General features: G+C 42.9%; 1 protein-coding gene across 1 annotated transcript; it reads right to left on the bottom strand.

Annotated features, from left to right (window-relative positions):
- Positions 1–6,385: 6,385 nt before the first annotated feature.
- Positions 6,386–10,414, bottom strand: LOC116515256 (kelch-like protein 31). Its single transcript, XM_032227183.1, has 2 exons — positions 9,225–10,414; positions 6,386–7,118 (listed from the first exon to the last, which is right to left on the bottom strand). The coding sequence occupies exons 1-2, from the start codon at positions 10,412–10,414 to the stop codon at positions 6,386–6,388; spliced, it is 1,923 nt and encodes a 640-aa protein (XP_032083074.1).
- Between the last annotated feature and the right edge of the window lie 9,906 nt (positions 10,415–20,320).

Raw genomic sequence — 20,320 nt, 5'->3', positions numbered from 1 at the left:
CACTATCATTAGTCTTCCTTTTTTATCGTTTGTACAACTTGGAAAATATCCAGTTTTCATTCAGCCAATTTCCCTAGATCAGTGTTTCTTAAACACAGCAACTTTAAGATGTATCACATGGCTATAGCTGGAGAATTCTGGGAGTTGACATCCACACAAAGTTGATGGGTTTGGGAAACACTGGCTTGGACCAGGAACAGACAGTTCCTGGCCCAATCTTTCCAAAATTAGCACTGCTGAAATCTGATGGCCAATCCTCAATTATATATAATCCTTTGGTTTTGTCCCAAATACAACAGCAGGATTGGCGCAAACCAAACTCATTTCTACTAAAAAAAAAAACACCTCATCAAAACAGCTGGAAATGTGTAATGTTTATAAGCTGCATCCTTTCAGTTGTCTCTTGAGTTTGAGATGGAGTGGTTTCTCTTCCCAGAAATCCCTACTTCTTCCCTGATCCAAAAGGCCGTGTTGTACCATGGCTCCAGTACAATCTTCTTCAAGAAAGGTGAATTCACAGACTAGATGAGCATAGACATTTGACCTTTGCTGGAGGTGACAGACCCGTGAACCTGTGGCATGTGTGGCCAAAGTGGCACACAGAGCCATGTCGCCTGGCACAAGTGGTGTCACCTGTTCCTTTCTGGGTTTCTGGCGCTCATGCCCGTGCGACAATCATCTGGCCTTGTGCATGCGGCAGTGCTGGAAACTGGAAGATCTGGTCTTCCATTTTCCAGCATGAGCATGCATGCGGCCAGCTGATCTTTGCGGGAGCATGCGCACCAGAAGACTAACTGACCGGCATGCATGTGCACACGTGCAGGAGGAGCCTGGGGAGGGCAAAAAGAGCCTCCCCTGAAGGCCCTCCGGAGGCTTCAGGAGTGTCCCTGAAGCCTCCGGAGTGCAAAAAACTGGCCCTATGGGCAAACCGGAAGTTTGGGAACGGACTTCTGGTTTGCTCGTAGGGCCAGTTTATGCCCTCCGGAGGCTTCAGGGACCTTCAGAAGGCTTCCCTGAAGCCTTTGAGCGCTCAAAACGACCCTCCAAGCAAACCGGACAGAAGCCTCCTGAAGGTCCCTGAAGCCTCCGGGGGGCGGGGGGAGGCTGTTTTCGCCCTCCGCAGGCTCCTATAAGGCCTGGGGAGGGTGAAAAAAGCATGCAAAAATGGGTCGCACCTGTAGTACGTGCATGCACACGGGGGGTTGTCACGTATTGCATTATGGGTGCGGCACGCCCACGTATGACCCCCCCTTCGCTCCCCCCACTTATGGCACGCGAGCCAAAAAAGGTTTGCCATCGCTGGACTATGCTATATAAGTAAATCCCTTAGATTGGTAATTTTGAAGGCTCATCTGACTGTTAAAACATGTCTAGGCATGTCTTAACTCTGAAGAAAAGCTTCCTTCCCTGACAACCAATCTCTCAAGACCAGCCTTGGGCTTAACAATAGACCTCTCTCAGCTGTACATATCCCCTTGGGTTCAATTTGTATAAAAACATTTGTCCTATGCTTTCAAAGTGCATTTGCTGCACCCAGCCTGCAATTACTGGTCTTGCCTCCTTCCTGGTTGGTCCTCTGGCAACGCCCCTGATTTGAAAATGGGTGTGAAAAAGAGATGGCAATGAAAGAAGACTTAATCCATTTTCTGATACAAGCTAGGTTTTGGGAAACAGGTTCTGTAGCTAAATGTCTTTAAAAAGAATCTTGGTCATGAAATGCCTAAATGAACTAATGGAAACTACATTTGTTCCAAGTAATAAATGTGACTGCAGATGTCTAAAGATGCTCAAAAAACCTGCCTTTTTGTGCATAGCCAGCATTACTGAGACTGAATCTTGCAAGTGGGAAATAAATGATGTTATCCTTAGAAATGGGGCACGTTCAGGACTCCTACAACACCATTACAAATTAGATACCTCGCTATATCAAATGTATTCTGCAAGATTGTTCCAAACAGGTGCTTTTTAAATCATTTTGTGGGAAGTTATCATCCAGCCCTCTCCCAGAAAAATGAAATATCCTAGGAAATATTGAAAAAAGACAGAATAGTTGCCTGTAGCTTCCTGCCCATCCCCACTTTGTCAATGAGCCATTGAGAAGGCCAGTCCAGTCCACTTTACATAATAAAGACTTCTCCACTGCAGCCCCGGGGGGATGGGAGTAAAGGCATGATAATGTTGGAACTTTACTGAACTGACCACATGGCATCTGAGAACTCATCCATACCTGGATTCAAAACACAGCCTAGAGAGTAGCCCCTGCATGGCCCCATGGGAGTCTGACAACCAATCAGAATACATTTTTTACACAGGAACAGGAAACAGAGAGGTGGGACTAAACAGGTTATAAAAAGCCTAGCAAGCCCCTCCTTCAGCCCTTCTTCTCCACCAACATTGAAGCATGTGATCACCTTTTCTGTTCAGGGCTCAAGCCATGTGGCCCTGTCCAAAAATAAACCATCTTTCCAAGCAGCCTCCATGTCTCCAGTGTCTTTTTCCCCACTTGGAGCTGAACCCAGAAGGACATTTCTTTCATCAATTTGATGCAAAACCAGAAAATTGGGAGAATTGACTAAGCTATGGTCAACTTTAGATATCCATGCTGCATGAACACAACCATTACAATTTGCTGTGAATGGAAGAAAAAAGTTGACCTGCTGCACACAATACGATTAAATAATCTTGTGAATCTGGCTAGACAAACAACATAGAAGACTAAATCCAGCTCCAAGTGTGAACCAGCTTGTACTATCTGAATCTCAATTTTCTGTTCTTGTCATTATGTAGGAAACATCTGGTGTGATCCCCCATTCCTGGTCTTATTCTTTAATATTTTCCTCTGATTATTATGGCAATAGATGGATGTGGTGGCTCAGTGGCTAAGATTCTGAGCTTGTCAATCAGGTTAGTGGTTTGAATCCCTAGTGCCGCATAATGGAGTGAGCTCCCATTACTTGTCCCAGCTTCTGCCAACCTTGCAGTTTGAAAGCATGTAAAAATGCAAGTAGAAAAATAGGAACCACCTTTGGTGGGAGAGTAACAGCATTCCATGCACCTTCAACATTTAGTCATGCCAGCCACATGACCATGGAGACGTCTTCAGACAGGGCTGGCTCTTCGGCTTTGAAACAGATGAGCACCACCCCCTAGAGTCGGGAGCAACTAGCACATATATGCGAGGGGAACCTTAACCTATTATGCCAATACTTAGCATTGCTTTTTATAAATTCTTGTGCTGATACCATCACAATTGCCCCCATATAGGATGGTAAACGGAGATAGTTTGGTGTAGCAGTTAAGGCATTAGGTTTTGCCATCTTGAAGTATTTCTACAAATAAAGATATAGATACATACTGCTGGTTACAGAAATGTCACTAATGCATGTGTAATCAAGTTTTAGTATTAAATGAACCCAGCCCGTTATTCAGTAAAATCCAAACAAATTAATGTATAAATCTAGCCACCATTATCCACCCCACCCAAATTAAGTACTGGAAGACATTTTTGAGCCTTAAGCCAAGTTCACCTATCCTGCTAAAGCCTTTGTTTGAACTATTTACTGTGTGATTTAAGGCCCATGGAATCCTCCCATCATCCCCCATCAAACTGGCCCACATGCATATTTTATAACCAGATTGTTACCCCAGAGGCTATCTTCAGAGGCAATCAGGATGGAGCAAAAGAGTCCCAGCTGACTACTAAGATGTTTTGTACAGTTCCATATAGAAACTGATGCTTGTATTTTGAAGCATTGTTTCTCCTAGACCAGATGTGAGGATCCTGTAGTCTTCCAGATGTTGCTAAAATGAAACAACATGTCTCATTAGTGGTCATTTGGTTGGAGTTGGTGGGATATGTAGTTTACCAAAAAGTAGAAATAATGGATAGTTCCTAGTTTAGTCCTGTATGGAAGCAAATAAAGGAGGCTGGGAATATTCACATCACATTAACACTTTCTCTGCTTGGTTAATGAGAATCCACTCCCAGCTTTATTTTCTTTGGCTCTTTGAAATGTGGTTTGTGGTTTACTCAACACCTCATTCAGGATATTAGTCGTTTCTAGTTAACACAACAGAGATTCCATTCACAAAACATCCCAAATCAGCTATTCTGGGCTTGCAAATGACATTGATCCATAAAATAGCCAAATGGGCCAGTTACAAGAAATTAACCAAGCCAATCCTTCCCAGTTGCAATGAACGGCTGTGAAACTTGGACCATAAGAAAGGCTGAGCACAAAAGAATGGAGACCTTTGAACTATGGTGCTGGAGAAGACTCCTGCGAGTCCCTTGGACTGCAAGGTGATCCAACCAGTCAGTCCTAGAGGAGATCAACCCTGATTGCTCTTTAGAAGGCCAGATCCTGAAGATGAAACTCAAAACGTTTGGCCACTTAATGAGAAGGAAGGACTCACTGGAGAAGAGCCTCATGCTGGGAAAGGTTGAGGGTAAAAGAAGAAAGGGACAACAGAGAATGAGATGGCTGGATGGAGTCACCGAAGCAGTCTGCATGAGCTTAAATGGATTCTGGGGGATGGTAGAGGAAAGGAAGACCTGGAGAAACATTGTCCATGGGGTCACGATGGGTCGGACATGACTTCACAACTAACAACAACAAAATCCTGACTATAGTCCGTATTTGCAAACTCATGGCTTGATCTGGTGAAGGAGACTAGGTGAATAAAGATACGACTAATCTTAGGGTCGAAATTTGATTCCTGCTACAGAACAATAGCACCTCTTAGTTTGAATAACAGGTTTGGCAGCAAACATGTCAGTGAGCCACATCACTGGGAGGAGGATGGTGTGCATTCCTAACTGCCTAGAAGGGTTTAGAAGTTGTGTGAATACACATGAAGGAGCAAACTTTTTTTTTTGACAATACAAGAAAGACGCCGGGTCCTAACAGGAATGCAGAGAAGAGCCACAAAGATGATAAGAGGTTTGGAGGCTAAACCATATGATGAACGGCTAAGGGAACTAGATATTTGGGCTAAAAAAAGCTTAGGGGGAGACAAAATAACAGCCTTCCAATACTTGAAATGGCTGCCACAGGGAAGAGGGGGATTTATTCTCCATAGCGTTGTGAGGACAGGACAGGAAGCAATGGGGGAGACCCAACCTGGAACTGAGGAGGGATTTCTGACAGTGAGAACAATTCATCAGTGGAACCGTTTGCCTCTCAAGAGTTGTGGGTGCTCAATTGCCCATTTCACTACAAAGCGACTCTGGGAAGCTTACAGCATTAAAAGAACATTAAAACCATCAACCATAAATATTCCTAACCCAATAAAATGACAATACCCATCAAAGTACAGTCGTGCCCCATTTATCAGCGACCCAAACACCTAATTTTCCATTGCATCTCACTTTAGTTGCATCGAGATTTGGGTGCAACTGGTCAACTTAATACATATTTAATGCCTCCAGAAGTTGTGAGTGCTCCAACACTGGAGGTTTTTAAGAAGAGATTGGACAACCATTTGTCTGAAATGGTGTAGGGTTTCCTGCCTAAGCAGGGGGTTGGACTAGAAGACCTCCAAGGTCCCTTCCTACTCTGTTATTCTACTCTATTGGTTGGGGGTTTTAATGAAGAGATTGGACAAGCAGGGGGTTAATCTAGAAAGACGTCCAGGATCCCTTCCAGCCTATGATTGTATGATTCATTATAAAGAATCGTAGAGTGCTAGATGATTAGACTACTTCAAACAAAACACAATGTAGCTGGCCTTTAATTAAGGGTTGAGGTGTCCAAAAAGCTGGTCACCAAATTCATTAAAACAGCCCCTCCCCAGGACTTCCCAATCCTTTAAAAGTAGGGTCTAGTTTTGGGTGGAGGGGGTGAAGATTTCAGATTGTAGACTGAGGAAGAGAGGTCGCTTGCAGAAGTGAAGTGCATTAGAGCCGAGGTGGTGCAGTGTCTAGAGTGCAGTATTGTAGGCTAGTTCAGCGGACTGCAAGCTGCAGTTTGGCAGTTCAAATCTCACCAGACTCAAGGTTGATTCAGCCTTCCATCCTTCCAAGATGGGTAAACTGAAGACCCAGATTGTTGTGGGCAAGATGTTGACTCTGTAAACCACTTAGAGAGGGCTGTAGAAGCACTATGAAGTGGTATATAAGTATACGTTCTATTGCTATTGCTATTAATGTCTGATGAATCAAGTGTGGACATGTTTCAATTTTCAGTTCCCCAAAGGAATTATGTGAAAAGGTCTACAGATAAATTTAAGCATCAAAAAAAAAGTGTTATTATTGGGACATGAACCACAAACCCACAACAACCTGTGCAATGAGAACTCTCTTCAGCAAACTCAATGCATCCTTCACCTTTCCTGTGAAGCCCCTGACTCTACAAGCCACCAGAACCCAAATTTCCAGCTCCGTTTACATGCTCACAGAGGCCGAGGCCACCGAACTAGCTCTGGAACTCCGGGTGTTCGCATGAGGAAGAGCAATGGTGCAGCAGGACACCCCCACGGTGCCTTCCGAAAGCTCCCCTTCCTCGGTCCATTCATTCAGATCGGGGTTGAAGGCGTGAATTGCCTTCTGGTATTTTTTCCCACTTTCGTTCCATCCCCCAACGAGGAGGATTTGCCCACCGAGAGTGGCCACCCCTGCCATGCTCAGGCCAGTGGCCAAGGGGGCCATGAAGCTCCACTGGTTAGTGGAGGGGTTATAGCACTCCACTGGAATGACGTCGACCCTCTCCCCGCGGGGGCCCAGCTGGCTGCCCCCCAGAACATAGGCCCGGCCGGCCAACATGGCAGCGCAGTGCCAGCCTCGAGGGCTGCTCAGCCAGCTACAGTCCCGCCAAGAATCCAGGGCAGGGTCATAGCTGCAGACGGTCCGGGAGTAAGCATTGTTCACGTAGCCACCTGTCAGCAAGATCTTCCCATCGATGACCACGCTGGCGTGGCAGCAGCGTGGCAGCTCCATGTTGGCTTTGGGTTGCCAGCTGTTGGCCGAAGGGATGTAACATTCGATAGAGACCAAGGTGCCTTTTGCATTGCGGCCTCCGACCGCATAGAGATGCCCGTTGAAAGCACTGAGGCTGAAGTGAGTCCTTTTGTGGGTCATGTTAGCTAAGTGTAGCCAAGTGCCGAACCGTGGATCGTACCTGCGAAGAAAGAGAAGGATTGTTCTTGAGGGTTTGGCGGTATCATTTGGGGACTCTAACCATGAGGTTTGGCACAGGAGCCTGGCAGAAAGGAGGAGAGCACTGATGCCAGAATTTGGGGGGGACGCAGGTCTACAAAAGTCAATACGGAACCACCATGCAATCAAAGCCAGTCCTTTTTGATGTCTGTTTGTACATGTGAAAAGGAGCTGAGCTTCGGTTGCATGATTGAAGGTTGCCATTTGATTTGTCTTCCCTCCCAGACACATCTGGATGCAAAATATAAATCCAACCCAATGCATTAGGAATCAGGAAAGCAAGGCACCAATGTAGCAGCATCAAGCCTAGCATTTCTCAATCTTAGAAGGTTGAAGATGTGTGGACATCAACTCCTATTGAAGCTATACTGGCTGGGGAATTCTGGGAACTGAAGTTTACACATCTTCAATCAGCTAAGATTGGGAATCACTGTCTTGATCAATGTCTCTCAATTGTGAGGACTTCAATTCTCACCCATCACCCTGTTGGCTGCGGAATTCTGGGATTTGAAGTTCACCCACCTGAGAGTTGCCAACACCGGGAAACAGAGATCTGGGACAAAGTTTCTTGTTTTAATCAAGGCCTCACTAGAGGCCTTGAAAGAGTTCTTTAATATATCTTTAACATTCTCTGGGCTTTTAAAATCAGAACAAAGTGTATTCAAATGGCTATATTCAAATATTGTTTAAACCAGGGGTGTCCAAACTTGGGAACTTTAAGACTTGTGGACTTCAACTCTCAGAAGTCCACAAGTCTTAAAATTTTCAAGTTTGGACACCCCTGGTTTAAACCATAACGTGGTCTCTTTCAGGGGTGAGCTGCTGGGGCTTCTCAGGGGTTCGGGAGAACCTCTAGCTAAGATTCTGTGCAGTTCGGAGTACCCCCAAATCCCACTCCTGGCTGGCCCCACCCACCCCTCCTGGGAGTCCCCACGCAGCCTGTTTTGGGTGCAGATAAGTGCCGAACAAGCGCGGGGGCTTGGGGAGGACAAAAGCGGGCCTACTGGAAGTTTGGGAAGGGTCTCTGAAGGGCCTCTGGAACCTGGGGAGGCCATTTTCAGCCTCCAGGAGGCCCAGGGAAATCCTCCGGAGGCCGTGGAGGGCAAAAACACCCCCTCCTCACTGTGGTGCAGAAGGCCAACTAGGCCACACCCACCATGGCCACGCCCACCCAGCAACCAGGCAGAGAACCCCTTGCTAAAAAGTTTTGAAACCCACCCCTGGTCTCTTTGGATTTTGCTTAGTGCAGCGGTACTGGTAACAAGCACTAGTTACAAAATGCAAGATGGCAGCTGCGTAATTGAAAACACTTCCTGGTCAGTCGCCTTTTGCATTCCCTGCTCCTGCCAAGTGCTGCTGGTTTAATATAATAGATGAGCACAGCCTTTATTTTCCATAACAAACCACAATTAAGCAATGATTTGCTTTCGTATGAGAAAACATTCATTGGCCTGGTTCACTTAATATAATATAGTAAAATGTAATGTGGTTTGTTGGGATTTTCACCAGGATTTCCCATGCATCAACCACAGGTAGTCCTCGATTTACAACTATTCATTTAATGATTGTTCAAAGTTATGGGGGGGAAAAAGACTTACGGCTGTTTTTCACACAACTTTTATAGGATCCCCATGATCAGGGGATTAAAGTTAGGGCACTTGGCTACTTGGCATGTATTTATGACAGTTTGAGTGTCCCGGGGTCATGGAATCACTTTTTGTGACCTCCTGACAAGTCATTAAGAAAGCCAGATTCACTTAACAACTGTGTTACTATCTTAACGACTGCAGTGATTCACTTAACAACTGTGACAAGAAAGGTCATAAAATGGGGCAAAACTCAGGCAGGTCTTAAAAGGAAGCATCAGAATATCCAGTCTCCTAACTTGCAGCAGCAGTGCAGTAGCAGACCTGGGAAACAAATTTTTCCTTGATGATTTGGGCCTTTCCCTAACAAAGACAACAGAAAGACGTAACATGGAACAATGATCTGGCCCAGCATTCAATCTGCTTCCCATATTAAACCTCTTCGCTGTTCCCAAAAGATCTGATTTTTGTATTTTTATTACCTGCATAAGTTGCTAATGGCATGTTTTGCTTGGTTCCGGGCGTCGTTTTGATCTTCACCGCCTGCCACATAAAGGAAGCTGTCCATGAGGGCAACACATTGGTTGAAACATTTGGTGGGCATCTCCGTCAGCTTAGTCCAGTTCCCTTCTTGATCTCTGTAGCTCACGTCTTTGCTGAGGGACTTCTCTGCAGAACATGGCCGCCCGCCAACTATAAGCAGCACCTTCTGGCTCCCTCGGATTTTGGTTCTTCGGGACTGAAGCTCATTTTGCTGATAAGGAAGCAAATGATAATTCATCGCGTCTACCAGAAGCTTGTGACATTCCGGGTTCTGCATCATACACGGAACAGGCTGGACATAGTTGATCAAGTCATGAGCCGGGATCGTGCCGAACCGCACGTTCTTCAGGAGATCTGCCCCGTACTTGATCCTGTTGGCATCAAACTCAAGCCATTTCATGGCAATTTGGAAGACCATCACTTCACTCGGGAACTCCAGGTTGTCATCCATCAGCAATTCGTTCAAATGTTCAAAGGTGAGTTTCAAAAACTGCTCCGTCTCCGAGAACTCTAGGAAATGTTCCCGAATGAACCTCCTGGCAGCGTCTTTAATCCGACCGAGATTGTACGTGTCTGCCATGTTGGCAATATACATCCAGTTTTCCACGTTCATCTCCTGGATGAGGAAATCCGAGCACATGTTGAGCAGCGCGTACATCTGGAGGTGGCTGGCGGTGGAAATGGTGCTGCCGATGGTGTACAGGGACAGACTCAACTTTCCCGTGTACGCGTACGAGATGATGGTGGCCAGGCCCAAGGAGGAGATGTCACTGAGGACCACTTGCTGAAGGCTGGGGTCCTTCTTCAGCTGGTTTTTGAAATAGTCACTGCAGGAGGACATCACCAGTTTATGAACTCTGAACGATTTGGTTTTGGTAGCAACAGTGAGGTCGCAAAGGAAGCGCTCCTGCTGCAGGGAGCTCATCTCCATCAGCATCTTGGCTCCATGGCTTGGATTGGTGACTTCTGTGGCGGTGCAAAGGAAGCCATCAGAGCCATTTTCGAACAAACTGTCCAGTTGATGATGTTGGTCAATGTCAAGAGAAGGATCTTCAGCTAAGGTGACACTAACAGGAGTGTCTCTCTTCACCGGCTTGCTCTTTTTGGAGCTTTTCTTTTTGGGGGCCATTGGGGCAAACGGTGGCCTGTAAGATGATATCAAGAAGCTGCTTGGTCAAGGAAGACGCATCCTACCCAGTCTATGCCAGCCTTCTTCGACCTGCGCCCTGCAAGAGTGGTTTATTAAGGACAATATTATTGTTCATTTTCAGAAACAAAAGTCAAAGCAGTATACAGGATATCAGCAGGACAGTTGGTGTTGATAGCTACCTTTAACGCCCTTTGCGGCACGGGTCCAAGTTACTTGAAGGACCGTCTCATACAGGGGTGAAATCTACTTACCTTTGCTACCAGTTCGTAAATGTGAGCATGTGTGTGAGCCTTCTATGCATACACATTGTCAAAAATGGACGTGATGACGTTGGGAGGGTGATCAGAGGCTGCTACCAGGCATGTCTGCAAAGGTAAGTAGAACAGCGGGGTGGGGGGGAATCCACTGTGCCACGTGATTTAGATTAGCTAGAAAGCAGGAAATCCGACGATTCTAGCTAATATAAATCATATGTCACAACCAGTTGGAAATACTGGTTCGTCCAAATGGTAGCATTTTTTTACTACCAGTTTGGGCAAACTGGTCCGAACTGATAACATTTCACCCATGGGCTCAGGCCATTACCCTGCCCCAGCTGTGCTGGCCGAGGAAGCATGCTGTGGGCCCCATTGGCCAGGAAATTCTGGCAGATGGGGTCCAGGAGAAGGGCCTTCTCTGCCTTTGCACCTGCCCTCTAGATCCTCTCCCATCCCCCCAAGTAAGGGCAATTCCAACCCACCTGACCTTCCTTAAGAGCTTAAAGACCTCCCACTTGGCTTGGGGCTCCAAGGGAGGGCTTCATCTTGGGAGTGGTTGATAGATTAGCAAGCGATCCCAGCTCTTCCCTCTCTCATCATATTCCCTCTGCCTATCTTTTTAGCTAGGCTAATTTTATAGTATTTTATGTATAGTATATGGGACACGGTGACTCAGTGGCTAAGATGCTGAGCTTGTCAATCAGAAAGGTGGGCACTTCGGCGGTTCAAATCCCTAGCACCGCGTAACAGAGGGAGCTCCCGTTACTTGTCCCAGCTTCTGCCAACCTAGCAGTTCGAAAGCACATAAAAAATGCAAGTAGAAAAATAGGAACCACCTTTGGTGGGAAAGTAATAGCGTTCCGTGCAGCTATGTCTACTTCCAATGCCCTTTTCAAATGTATTCCTCCATTTAAATCTGCAATGTTTGCACATTGCACATACCCTTATCATGGGTAACTGAACCACAAATCAATGTTCACATGAATCCGGTGTTCACAAAAACCTGGGAATGTTATATAATACAGTAGTTATCTGATGTGGTTTGCAACTACTGATGCAAACCAGCTGTGATGCTAGTAGAGCCAGACCTTGGAAAAAAGGAAGAAGAGATGCTGCCAAGCAAACCATCAGAAAGGAGAAAGCATAGCCTGTATCTGGAGAGTGGGTGGGACAAGAGACCCTCCCTTGTTTCTCTGACAGTAAAAGAGACAGCAGCAGAATTGTGTTTTCAGTCTTGTAAGATCCTGTTAATGTAGCTTTCCAATAAAGTAGAATTAGCTCATCTGGTCATGGTTCCTGCCTACTCTACCTGGGAAGGCTGGGTTTATCTCAGTCTGCTACATCTGGACCACAGGAACTTGGACAAGCCGCATTTCATCCCAAACTAAGCATGCAGGGAATCCTGCCTTCTAGAGAGGAACATTGGCCTGATGGAGTCCCCAGCTGTTCCTGTCCTCCTCCCCTTCGGAGCAAAGGGGATGAGATTGCTGAGCTACTGGGTAACAGACCTGTTTGGAGCAGGACAGAAATAGCCAAGTAGCTGTGCCTCACATTCCCCCTTCCGAGCTAGGCACAAAGATCAAGTTTCTGGAAGGTTAAGCAATCCGTCATTCTTAGAATAGGATGAAAGGACGAGAAGTAAATCACTGTTGCCTTTCCAGGCTAGGGTTGCCAACGTTTGCTACTGGTCTCTGCAGCTATGCCTTTAAGGGAAAGGTGAGGCACAGGCATGGACAGGTGTTAATATTTATCACTCCCTCCAGCTATGCACAATGGAGCTTCCCTCTGCTACTAGGATAGACTGCACCCATGGGGAAGGTGTTTTTGTCCCAGGTATTGTGAAAGGTGCCAGTCTTGACTCTGATCTGCCGAAGACAAAACACACTCCTTTGATGAAACCCAGATTGGGCTACTGAAGTAGGGTTTAGTTGGGGTGCCCTTGAAGACTGTTGGGTGGCTACACCTGGGTTTCAATTCTAATTGCCAGAAGCCATTTGTTCAGACTATGTGGCTGGAGTAGTATTTAGCAGGCACTTCAACAGGCTCAGATGAAATTTGGGAGCAGTGGAAGATTACAAGTTTTATGAGGGTTTGGTAAGAGTTGCTTGGTGTCTCACCCACCACCATCTGAAATGGGTTTTGTGAGCCTTTCTGTTCTTTTCATGTCCTGATTTCTCTCCTACCTAAAACAATTCCCCCTCCCTTTGGATATGCTGCTTTTTCCTTTTGAAATGCGTTAATGGTTGATTGGTTTTGTAAAACGTAGTTTTATAGAATTTGGTAGTTTTTAAGTTGATAGACTGAACCACCAGCAAGCCAAGTGAGTTTTGAAAGAAGGGGTACAAACACAGGCTTGAGTAAACCATGGTTTAATGAACTCTGGGTAAGTCAATGGGGTAAATGCAGTTTCTATTTAACTATGGATGATGTGAGGCACTCTTATTTTTCCTCCAGTGCATATAACAAATTACTTAACAGTAGTTCTACCTAATAGTATGACCTGCAAAATACACTGTAATATACAGGGGACCATAATCCATAATTAGCAAACCTTGATGGCTCAATTTGCATAATGCCAAAAGAAACCTGGTATAATGTAATGAACCAGAATGGTTATACAACATACTAAGATACAATGGTTGCATTTGTATTCTGTGCTAAAGTTGGTTTTAATGTTGGTTGAAGGGATTGGTGGACCTACTTAGTAAAGAGTTCAATATTATGTAAATATAGAAAATTGGATAATGATGGATAAGGCATATCAACTGAAAACTTGTGGTTTGGTTTAAGTGGCCTTATCTATTTATCCTGTCGAAATTTATTTTGTGTGAACACAAACACAAAGAAGTCAAAACTGTTTCCTCAGAGATAAAGATAAAATTGCTAAATTACAATTTTTAAACAATGGTAATATTAAGGTTACAAAAATAATTGTAGCACTGTGAATTAGATTTAGTTTTGCAAGCATGCTGGAATCTAACCTATATTAGGTTTCCAAGAGCCCATGAAGGCATATAGCAGATTTATTTACTTTATTTAATTTATTGAAATTTATCAAAAATGAGAACAAGAATTAAAATACAATGACAGGGACGATAGGCACAGTAGTACACTTATGCACGCCCTCTCTACTGATGTCTTAAGTATGAAGTAAGAAAGTCCATGGAAGTAAATTTCTGACTGAAACTTTGAAAATTTGTAGCTGAGACAACTGAATCAGGTAGGGCATTCCAGACTTTGACAACTCCATTACAGAAATCATATTTTTTATAGTCAAGTTTAGAATGATTTACATTGAGTCTATAGCATTTTTTCGCACACATATTATTGCGATTAAAACAGAAAAAATAATTTACAGGTAAAACATTACTATATATAATTTTGTATGCAATGCCTAGGTGATGTGTACCATCAGCATATCTTAGGAGTAGGCTGAACAAACGCTTGAAACATTTAAGTCTTCAAAACATGGTAAATATAATACAGAGCCTCTGTGTGTATGCACAACTGCCTTTCTTAGGAAAATGTGAACTTTTTGCTTCTTTGATCTGGTTTTATTATAACATTATTTGGTAGGCATTGGAAACTCTGCGAAGGGATTGTGGTGGGGATAGCTGCTAAATACCTTCATGGGCTCCTGAAAGTCTATTTCGGACTAGATCGCAGCATGATTACAAGACCAGAGCAAAAACTAAATCTGATGTAATTCAGTGTATGTTACGACAATTATTTTTTATAAGCTTAATATTTATTACCATTGCATCTTGTTTAAAAATGGCAATTTATCAGTAACTTTATGAAGGCTTCAATGGTGACCCGTCTCCCCTGGACCATAGAGAAACATGTCCATCTTAAACCAGCAAAGTGGGTATCCCCCCATTTTTCGCTCGGTATTGACTCTTCACTAAGCTGAAATTCATTTGATTTTGGTTTAGAGTTATGGGTGAAACCAGCCAGTGTAGCTTTTTCAATAGGCCTTCATTTAGGCACAGGTGAGTATAATGTGATGGTGAGTATAATGTGTGAAGAGCACAGCGTGTGAATTCAGCCACAGCAATTCCTGGTGAAAAAGATGCTTAGTGTAAGTCATGCCCACCAACAAAACACAGGAGAAAGACAGGTTGTGTTTTCTTAACAAGGCTGAAATATGTATGAGCTCCTGAATTAACAATCTCGGTTTGGTAATGTACACTGAATCAGGTGGTAGATTACACTCCATAACTTTTGAAGAAGATTCTTCCTTGTATTGAATTGATACAAGATATGTAACAGAAATACACATTGGGGCTGAAGTGAACTGCATACCAGTACAGGTAGTCCTTGACTACCTGCACTGGTTCATTTAATGACCATTCAAAGTTACAACAGCACTGAAAAAAATGACATGATCATTTTTCACACTTACAACCTTTGTAGCATCCCCATGGTCATGTGATCAAATTTGGATGCTTGGCAACTAGTTCCTATTTACGACCGTTGTAGTGTCCCAGGGGTCATGTGATCCCCTTTTGCGACCTGACGAGCAAAGTCCATGGGGAATCCAGATTCATTTAACAACCGTGTGACTAACTTAACAATGGCAATGATTCTCTTAAACAACTGTGGCATGAAAAGTCGCAAAATGGGGCAAACTCACTTAACAAATGTTTCACTTAGCAACAGAAATTTTGGGCTTCATTGGGGGTCACAACTCGAGGGCTATCTAAAACTGGGGGATACTCAAGTTTATTCTGTGCATGCTCCAGAACTATCGAGCAATATTTAAGAATTCTACATTTCATGGAATTGCTGCTTTCTGTGCTCACATGGTAGGTAAGTATCTTGCTAAATTCTTCACTCTTAGATAGGGTATCTCTCTTTGTTCTTCACTCTGTTTTTAATTAACAAAATTTAATTTCTCAAATTAGATTAAACAGTTTTATGAAGGTTTTTTTTGGAAGCGACAATCTTTTTGGTCAAATCCACAAGCTAAACTTTTAAAGTGCAGACTCAAGATCACCCCCGCCCCCCTTTTGTGGCATAGTAATCTGCGTCATCGGATACCAAGAACTGCTAAGTGATACTTTAGCTTCACAAGGGATGAAGTTAGATCAGGCCAAGATCTGGATACCGTAATCCAGGATATGTTGTAAGCAGCCTGGCCATTTTCAAGACTGGTGTGATTGACCATAAATTAACCCCTAATGAGTCAATTTCTAGATTTTCATTCCCCTCTGCCCATTTGCCCCCCCTCCCATTTTTTTTTGTCTCTGGAGAGGTAACTTGTGTCTCTATTGTGAAAAATATTCAAGGACTTTTAAAAGACTTTTCTATAGTCTATATTCAAAAATCTATAATGTATATGTGGGTGTATGTATGTATGTATGTATGTATGTATGTATGTATGTATGTATGTATGTATGTATGTATAGATATACATATACACACCTTCCAGAGAAAAGTCTGGGGTTTCAGCCATGACATTTTAAGTTTTGACATCTCCTTTTCACTTTTTAGACCTTCACAACGGAGAACTCTTTCACAGAATGACTTCTGTTACCTGCTCAATAACAGCTCAAGAGACTTGGAAGCCCCCTCCCGACACCCAGCAAAAAAAGAATATGGAAAAAAGAGGATCTGGGCTAATTCATCAGCTGGGCTCAGAACCTCCACTGTCTTTGAACTTACCTGGAAGTGGGGGATGGCCCAGTAGAGGGAAAGGACCCGATGCCCGTCTGCTCCACGCGCTGGATGACCCTGCTGGCTCCAACAGAAGCCCTGAAATGTGGCAATGCTCCTGTCCCTCCCCCCTTTTTCCCCAATTTGGCCTGGCCAGCTGACCATCCTTCTCATATCGCCTGTTCCCCTGACTGGATGTTTGTGACGCAGGGAGGGGCCTGATAGGGCTGGAAAGAGAGGAGGCCAAGCGTCCTCTTCAGCTTTCCAGAACCCAGATGGCTCTGATCTGCTCTAGGCTGGACTGACCGATGGAAGAGGAAGGAGGATAAACTTTGCAGAAGGAACTGCTTCCCTTCTCATTTCCAGCATCTGCTCTCCAGGAGTGTTTATCCCAAACCTCATTTTTTGCTTAAAAAAGTCAATTGTTTCTCAACTTCAGCAACTTGAAGATAACAGAATAACAGAGTTGGAAGGGACCTTGTAGGTCATCTAGTCCAACCCTCCCCAGCTCAAGCAGGAGACCTTACCTCATTTCTTTTTTTTCAAATATACTTTTTTATTTTCCATTTTCATAACATACAATCACATGTATACTATTACATAGCCAGTATCCTATTGTATTAAGTAGTAATTACATCAGTTCCTCTTGTCATCAACGCCCAGAAAGATAAAAATCCATTATTAGCTCTTCTGCTCTCCATACACCTCTTTCTTCTACCTCTCTCCTACCTCCTTTCTTCCCTCCATCATCCTTTCCGACTCTACTTCCCCCTCCTTTCTCCTCCTCCTCTCTCTACATTCCACTCCTCCTTATCCTCCTCATCTTCCCCTCTTACCCTCTCTCCTATCCCCATCTTTGTTCTCTCTTCTGTTTCCCACTCTTCCTCTCATTGGTGTATTTCCGCTTCTGAGCAAACTCCAATCTATGTTGATGGTATTTATGCTTCCATATCAATATACTTAACATATCCTAGTTTTAAAGAAAAAATAAGAGAAGACAGTATACATGTGCGATCATATTACATTAAAATCTAACACCCCTCGTCAAGCTTAATATAAATCCCTCCCTCCCCCCTCCCCCCCAGCCTTCCCTCCCCTGACTTCCCAGAACCCATACACGATATAAATCTTTAACAAAAACAGTCTAAAATATATTGGGGAAAAAATAGAAAATTGATAACATCTTTACATTGAACTTAGCTCCTCCTTGCTAAGCTAGCTTTAAACAATTTATATCATTCCTGATCTTAATCATATGCTATCTGGAATTTCTTAGTCCCATATTTATTTTGTATATAATCAATCCATTTTTTCTAGTCTCGTTTATATTTCTCATTTGAGTGGTGCTTAAGATATGCAGATATTTTAGCCATCTTGGCTAAATTTGTGACTTTCAATGTCCATTCTTGAATTGTAGGCAAGTCTTCCTTCTTCCAGTATTGCGCCACCAACAATCTAGCTGCAGTTATTAAGTGCAAAATCAAATTAATCTCTAATCAGTAATTATACCTAACAAAAATAACTGAGGAGTAAACTTTATCCTTTTTTTAAGAACATTTTGCATAATCCACCATATTTTTATCCAAAATGCCTTAACCTTTTTGCAAGTCCACCATATATGAAAATATGTAGCGTCGAGAGAATCACATCTCCAACATTTGGGTTGTAAGTTCGGATACATAGAAGCCAACTTTTTAGGATCTAAATGCCATCTATAAAACATCTTATAAAAGTTTTCTCTCAAGTTTTGGGCTTGTGTAAATTTTACATTTCTTACCCAAATTCTTTCCCATGTATCCAACATTATTGGTTCTTCAATATTTTGAGCCCACTTTATCATACAGTCTTTAACTAATTCTGTTTCAGAATCCATCTGTATTAATACATTGTATATTCTCTTTATATGCATTAAACTTTGATCTCTTATTTGTTTAAATAAGTTATCCTCGACTTGCATAAAACCAATTTTTATCTGTTTTCCACCTGGCCTGTAGCTGTCCATACTGGAACCATGTTTGAATTACCTTTTCCTCTTTTAATTCATCTAAGGATTTTAGTTGTAATACACCCCTTTCTAGGGTAGGAAGCTGTCTGTAAGTAATTATATCCTGTTTTTGTACTATGTTCATATTTTCTATTGCATGTCTAGGAATTGCCCACATGGGTATCTTATCATTTAATTTGTATTGATATTTTTTCCAAACCCGCAGTAAAGCATTCCTTAAGATATTCTTGTCCACTTTTTTGTTATATAGCAGGTAAGCATGCCAGCCATATACCAGAACATACCCCTCAATATTAAGTATCCTATCATTTGTTAAATCAATCCAATCACTAATTACAGATAATGCTACTGCATCGTAATATAGTTTTAAATTGGGTAATTTCAAATCTCCCCTCTCACACACATCTTGCATTATTTTTAGTTTTACCTTCGGCTTCTTTCCTGCCCATACAAAGTTATTAATACCCTTCTGCCATTCTAACAGGTTCACATCTTTTTTAAGTATAGGTAGCATTTGGAAAAGAAATAAAAATTTAGATAAAATATTCATTTTCACTGCTGCTATTCTTCCCAGCAAAGATAACTAACTTTTCCCATTTTTTCATCTCTGTCTGTATACTACGCTAAAGTGGTTCATAATTATACTTATATAATTTCCCATTTGAGGTTGAAATATGAACTAAATATTTGACCTTCTTAACTATTTCACATCCTCTCATTCCTTCTAGTTCTTCCTTTTGTTTAGTATTCATATTTGTAGCTAGTATTTTTGTTTTCCCTAGATTTATTTTAAATCCTGACACTTGACCATATTGGTTATATTGACCCTACCTCATTTCTGACAAATGGCAGTCTAGTCGCTTCTGGGAAAGCTTCCAGGGCTGAAGCTCCCACAACTTCTGAAGGCAAACTGTTAAGATGGGTGGACTTCAACTCCCAGAATTTCCCAGCTGGCTATGCTGACTGAGGAATTCTGGGAGTTGACGTCTAACCATCTTTAAGTTGTTGAGTTTGAGAAGCACAGCTCCATATAAATGCATGAATGTCAATGCACCTGCACAAAGTTTTTGTTCTTTCAACATCTCTTTTTTTTTAGAGAGAGAGAGTCCATCAACTCCATTTAGCTAGGACTTTCTCAGTTTTTGACTTCATCTGCAGGATTATGAGTAACTTTACAGAGCTGTTGTAAGGCATTCTAAGTGTATCAGTATAGTATATGTATCTCTGAAATTATTCTGGGGTTTACAGAATAGGCTCTCAATCAAAGATCCCAACTTGCTCCAAATACTGTAGTGTCTGAGCACGCATGGAGCAAATCACACAAGATCCATTTGTGTCCTATTGGACAAGTGCTAATTGTCCAGAACTGTCCTTACCATTAGCAAGGAAAACTGCATGCGGCCTAGGTGTAACAAAAGCTGGGAACCAGTTTTACACCACCTTTATATTACTAAACATCTTATGTAAAAACACATTGGATCAATCACAGTCATTGTGAGCAACAGAAGTTAACGTCTGTGGGTTCCTGTACATCTTATGTATTGTATCAAATGACTTTAATTTCTTTGTGCTTTGCAAAATGCTGTTGACCTAGAAAATGGGAAGCACAATTGATGTGCATGTATGCTGATTGTAAAGATTTAGTGCCTTTGTCCTATAGTGGCAACAAAGCAAAGTGGCAGAATCTGAAAGCTGCTTTGTACTGTCAGTTTCAGGCTGCGTAGGGAGTGGGTTTTTTTTTTTTTAAGTGAAATTTTCTTTCCAGATTCCTTATGCAGGGGGGGAAACTGCATCGAGTTCAGTGGAAAGAGCCAGGTAGAGCAGAGTGGTTTATTAACTCTCACAACTTCTTAACAATCTCCTTCAGCGTACAGGTTGTCCTTGAACTTACGACCACAATCGAGCCCAAAATTTCCGCCGCTAAGCAAAACAGTGGTTCAATGAATGTTGACCCCCTTTTACGAC

Source organism: Thamnophis elegans, chromosome 12 (assembly GCF_009769535.1).
Source record: "Thamnophis elegans isolate rThaEle1 chromosome 12, rThaEle1.pri, whole genome shotgun sequence".
Classification (NCBI taxonomy): Eukaryota; Metazoa; Chordata; class Lepidosauria; order Squamata; family Colubridae; genus Thamnophis; species Thamnophis elegans.
This window is presented reverse-complemented; position numbering and strand designations above follow the sequence as displayed.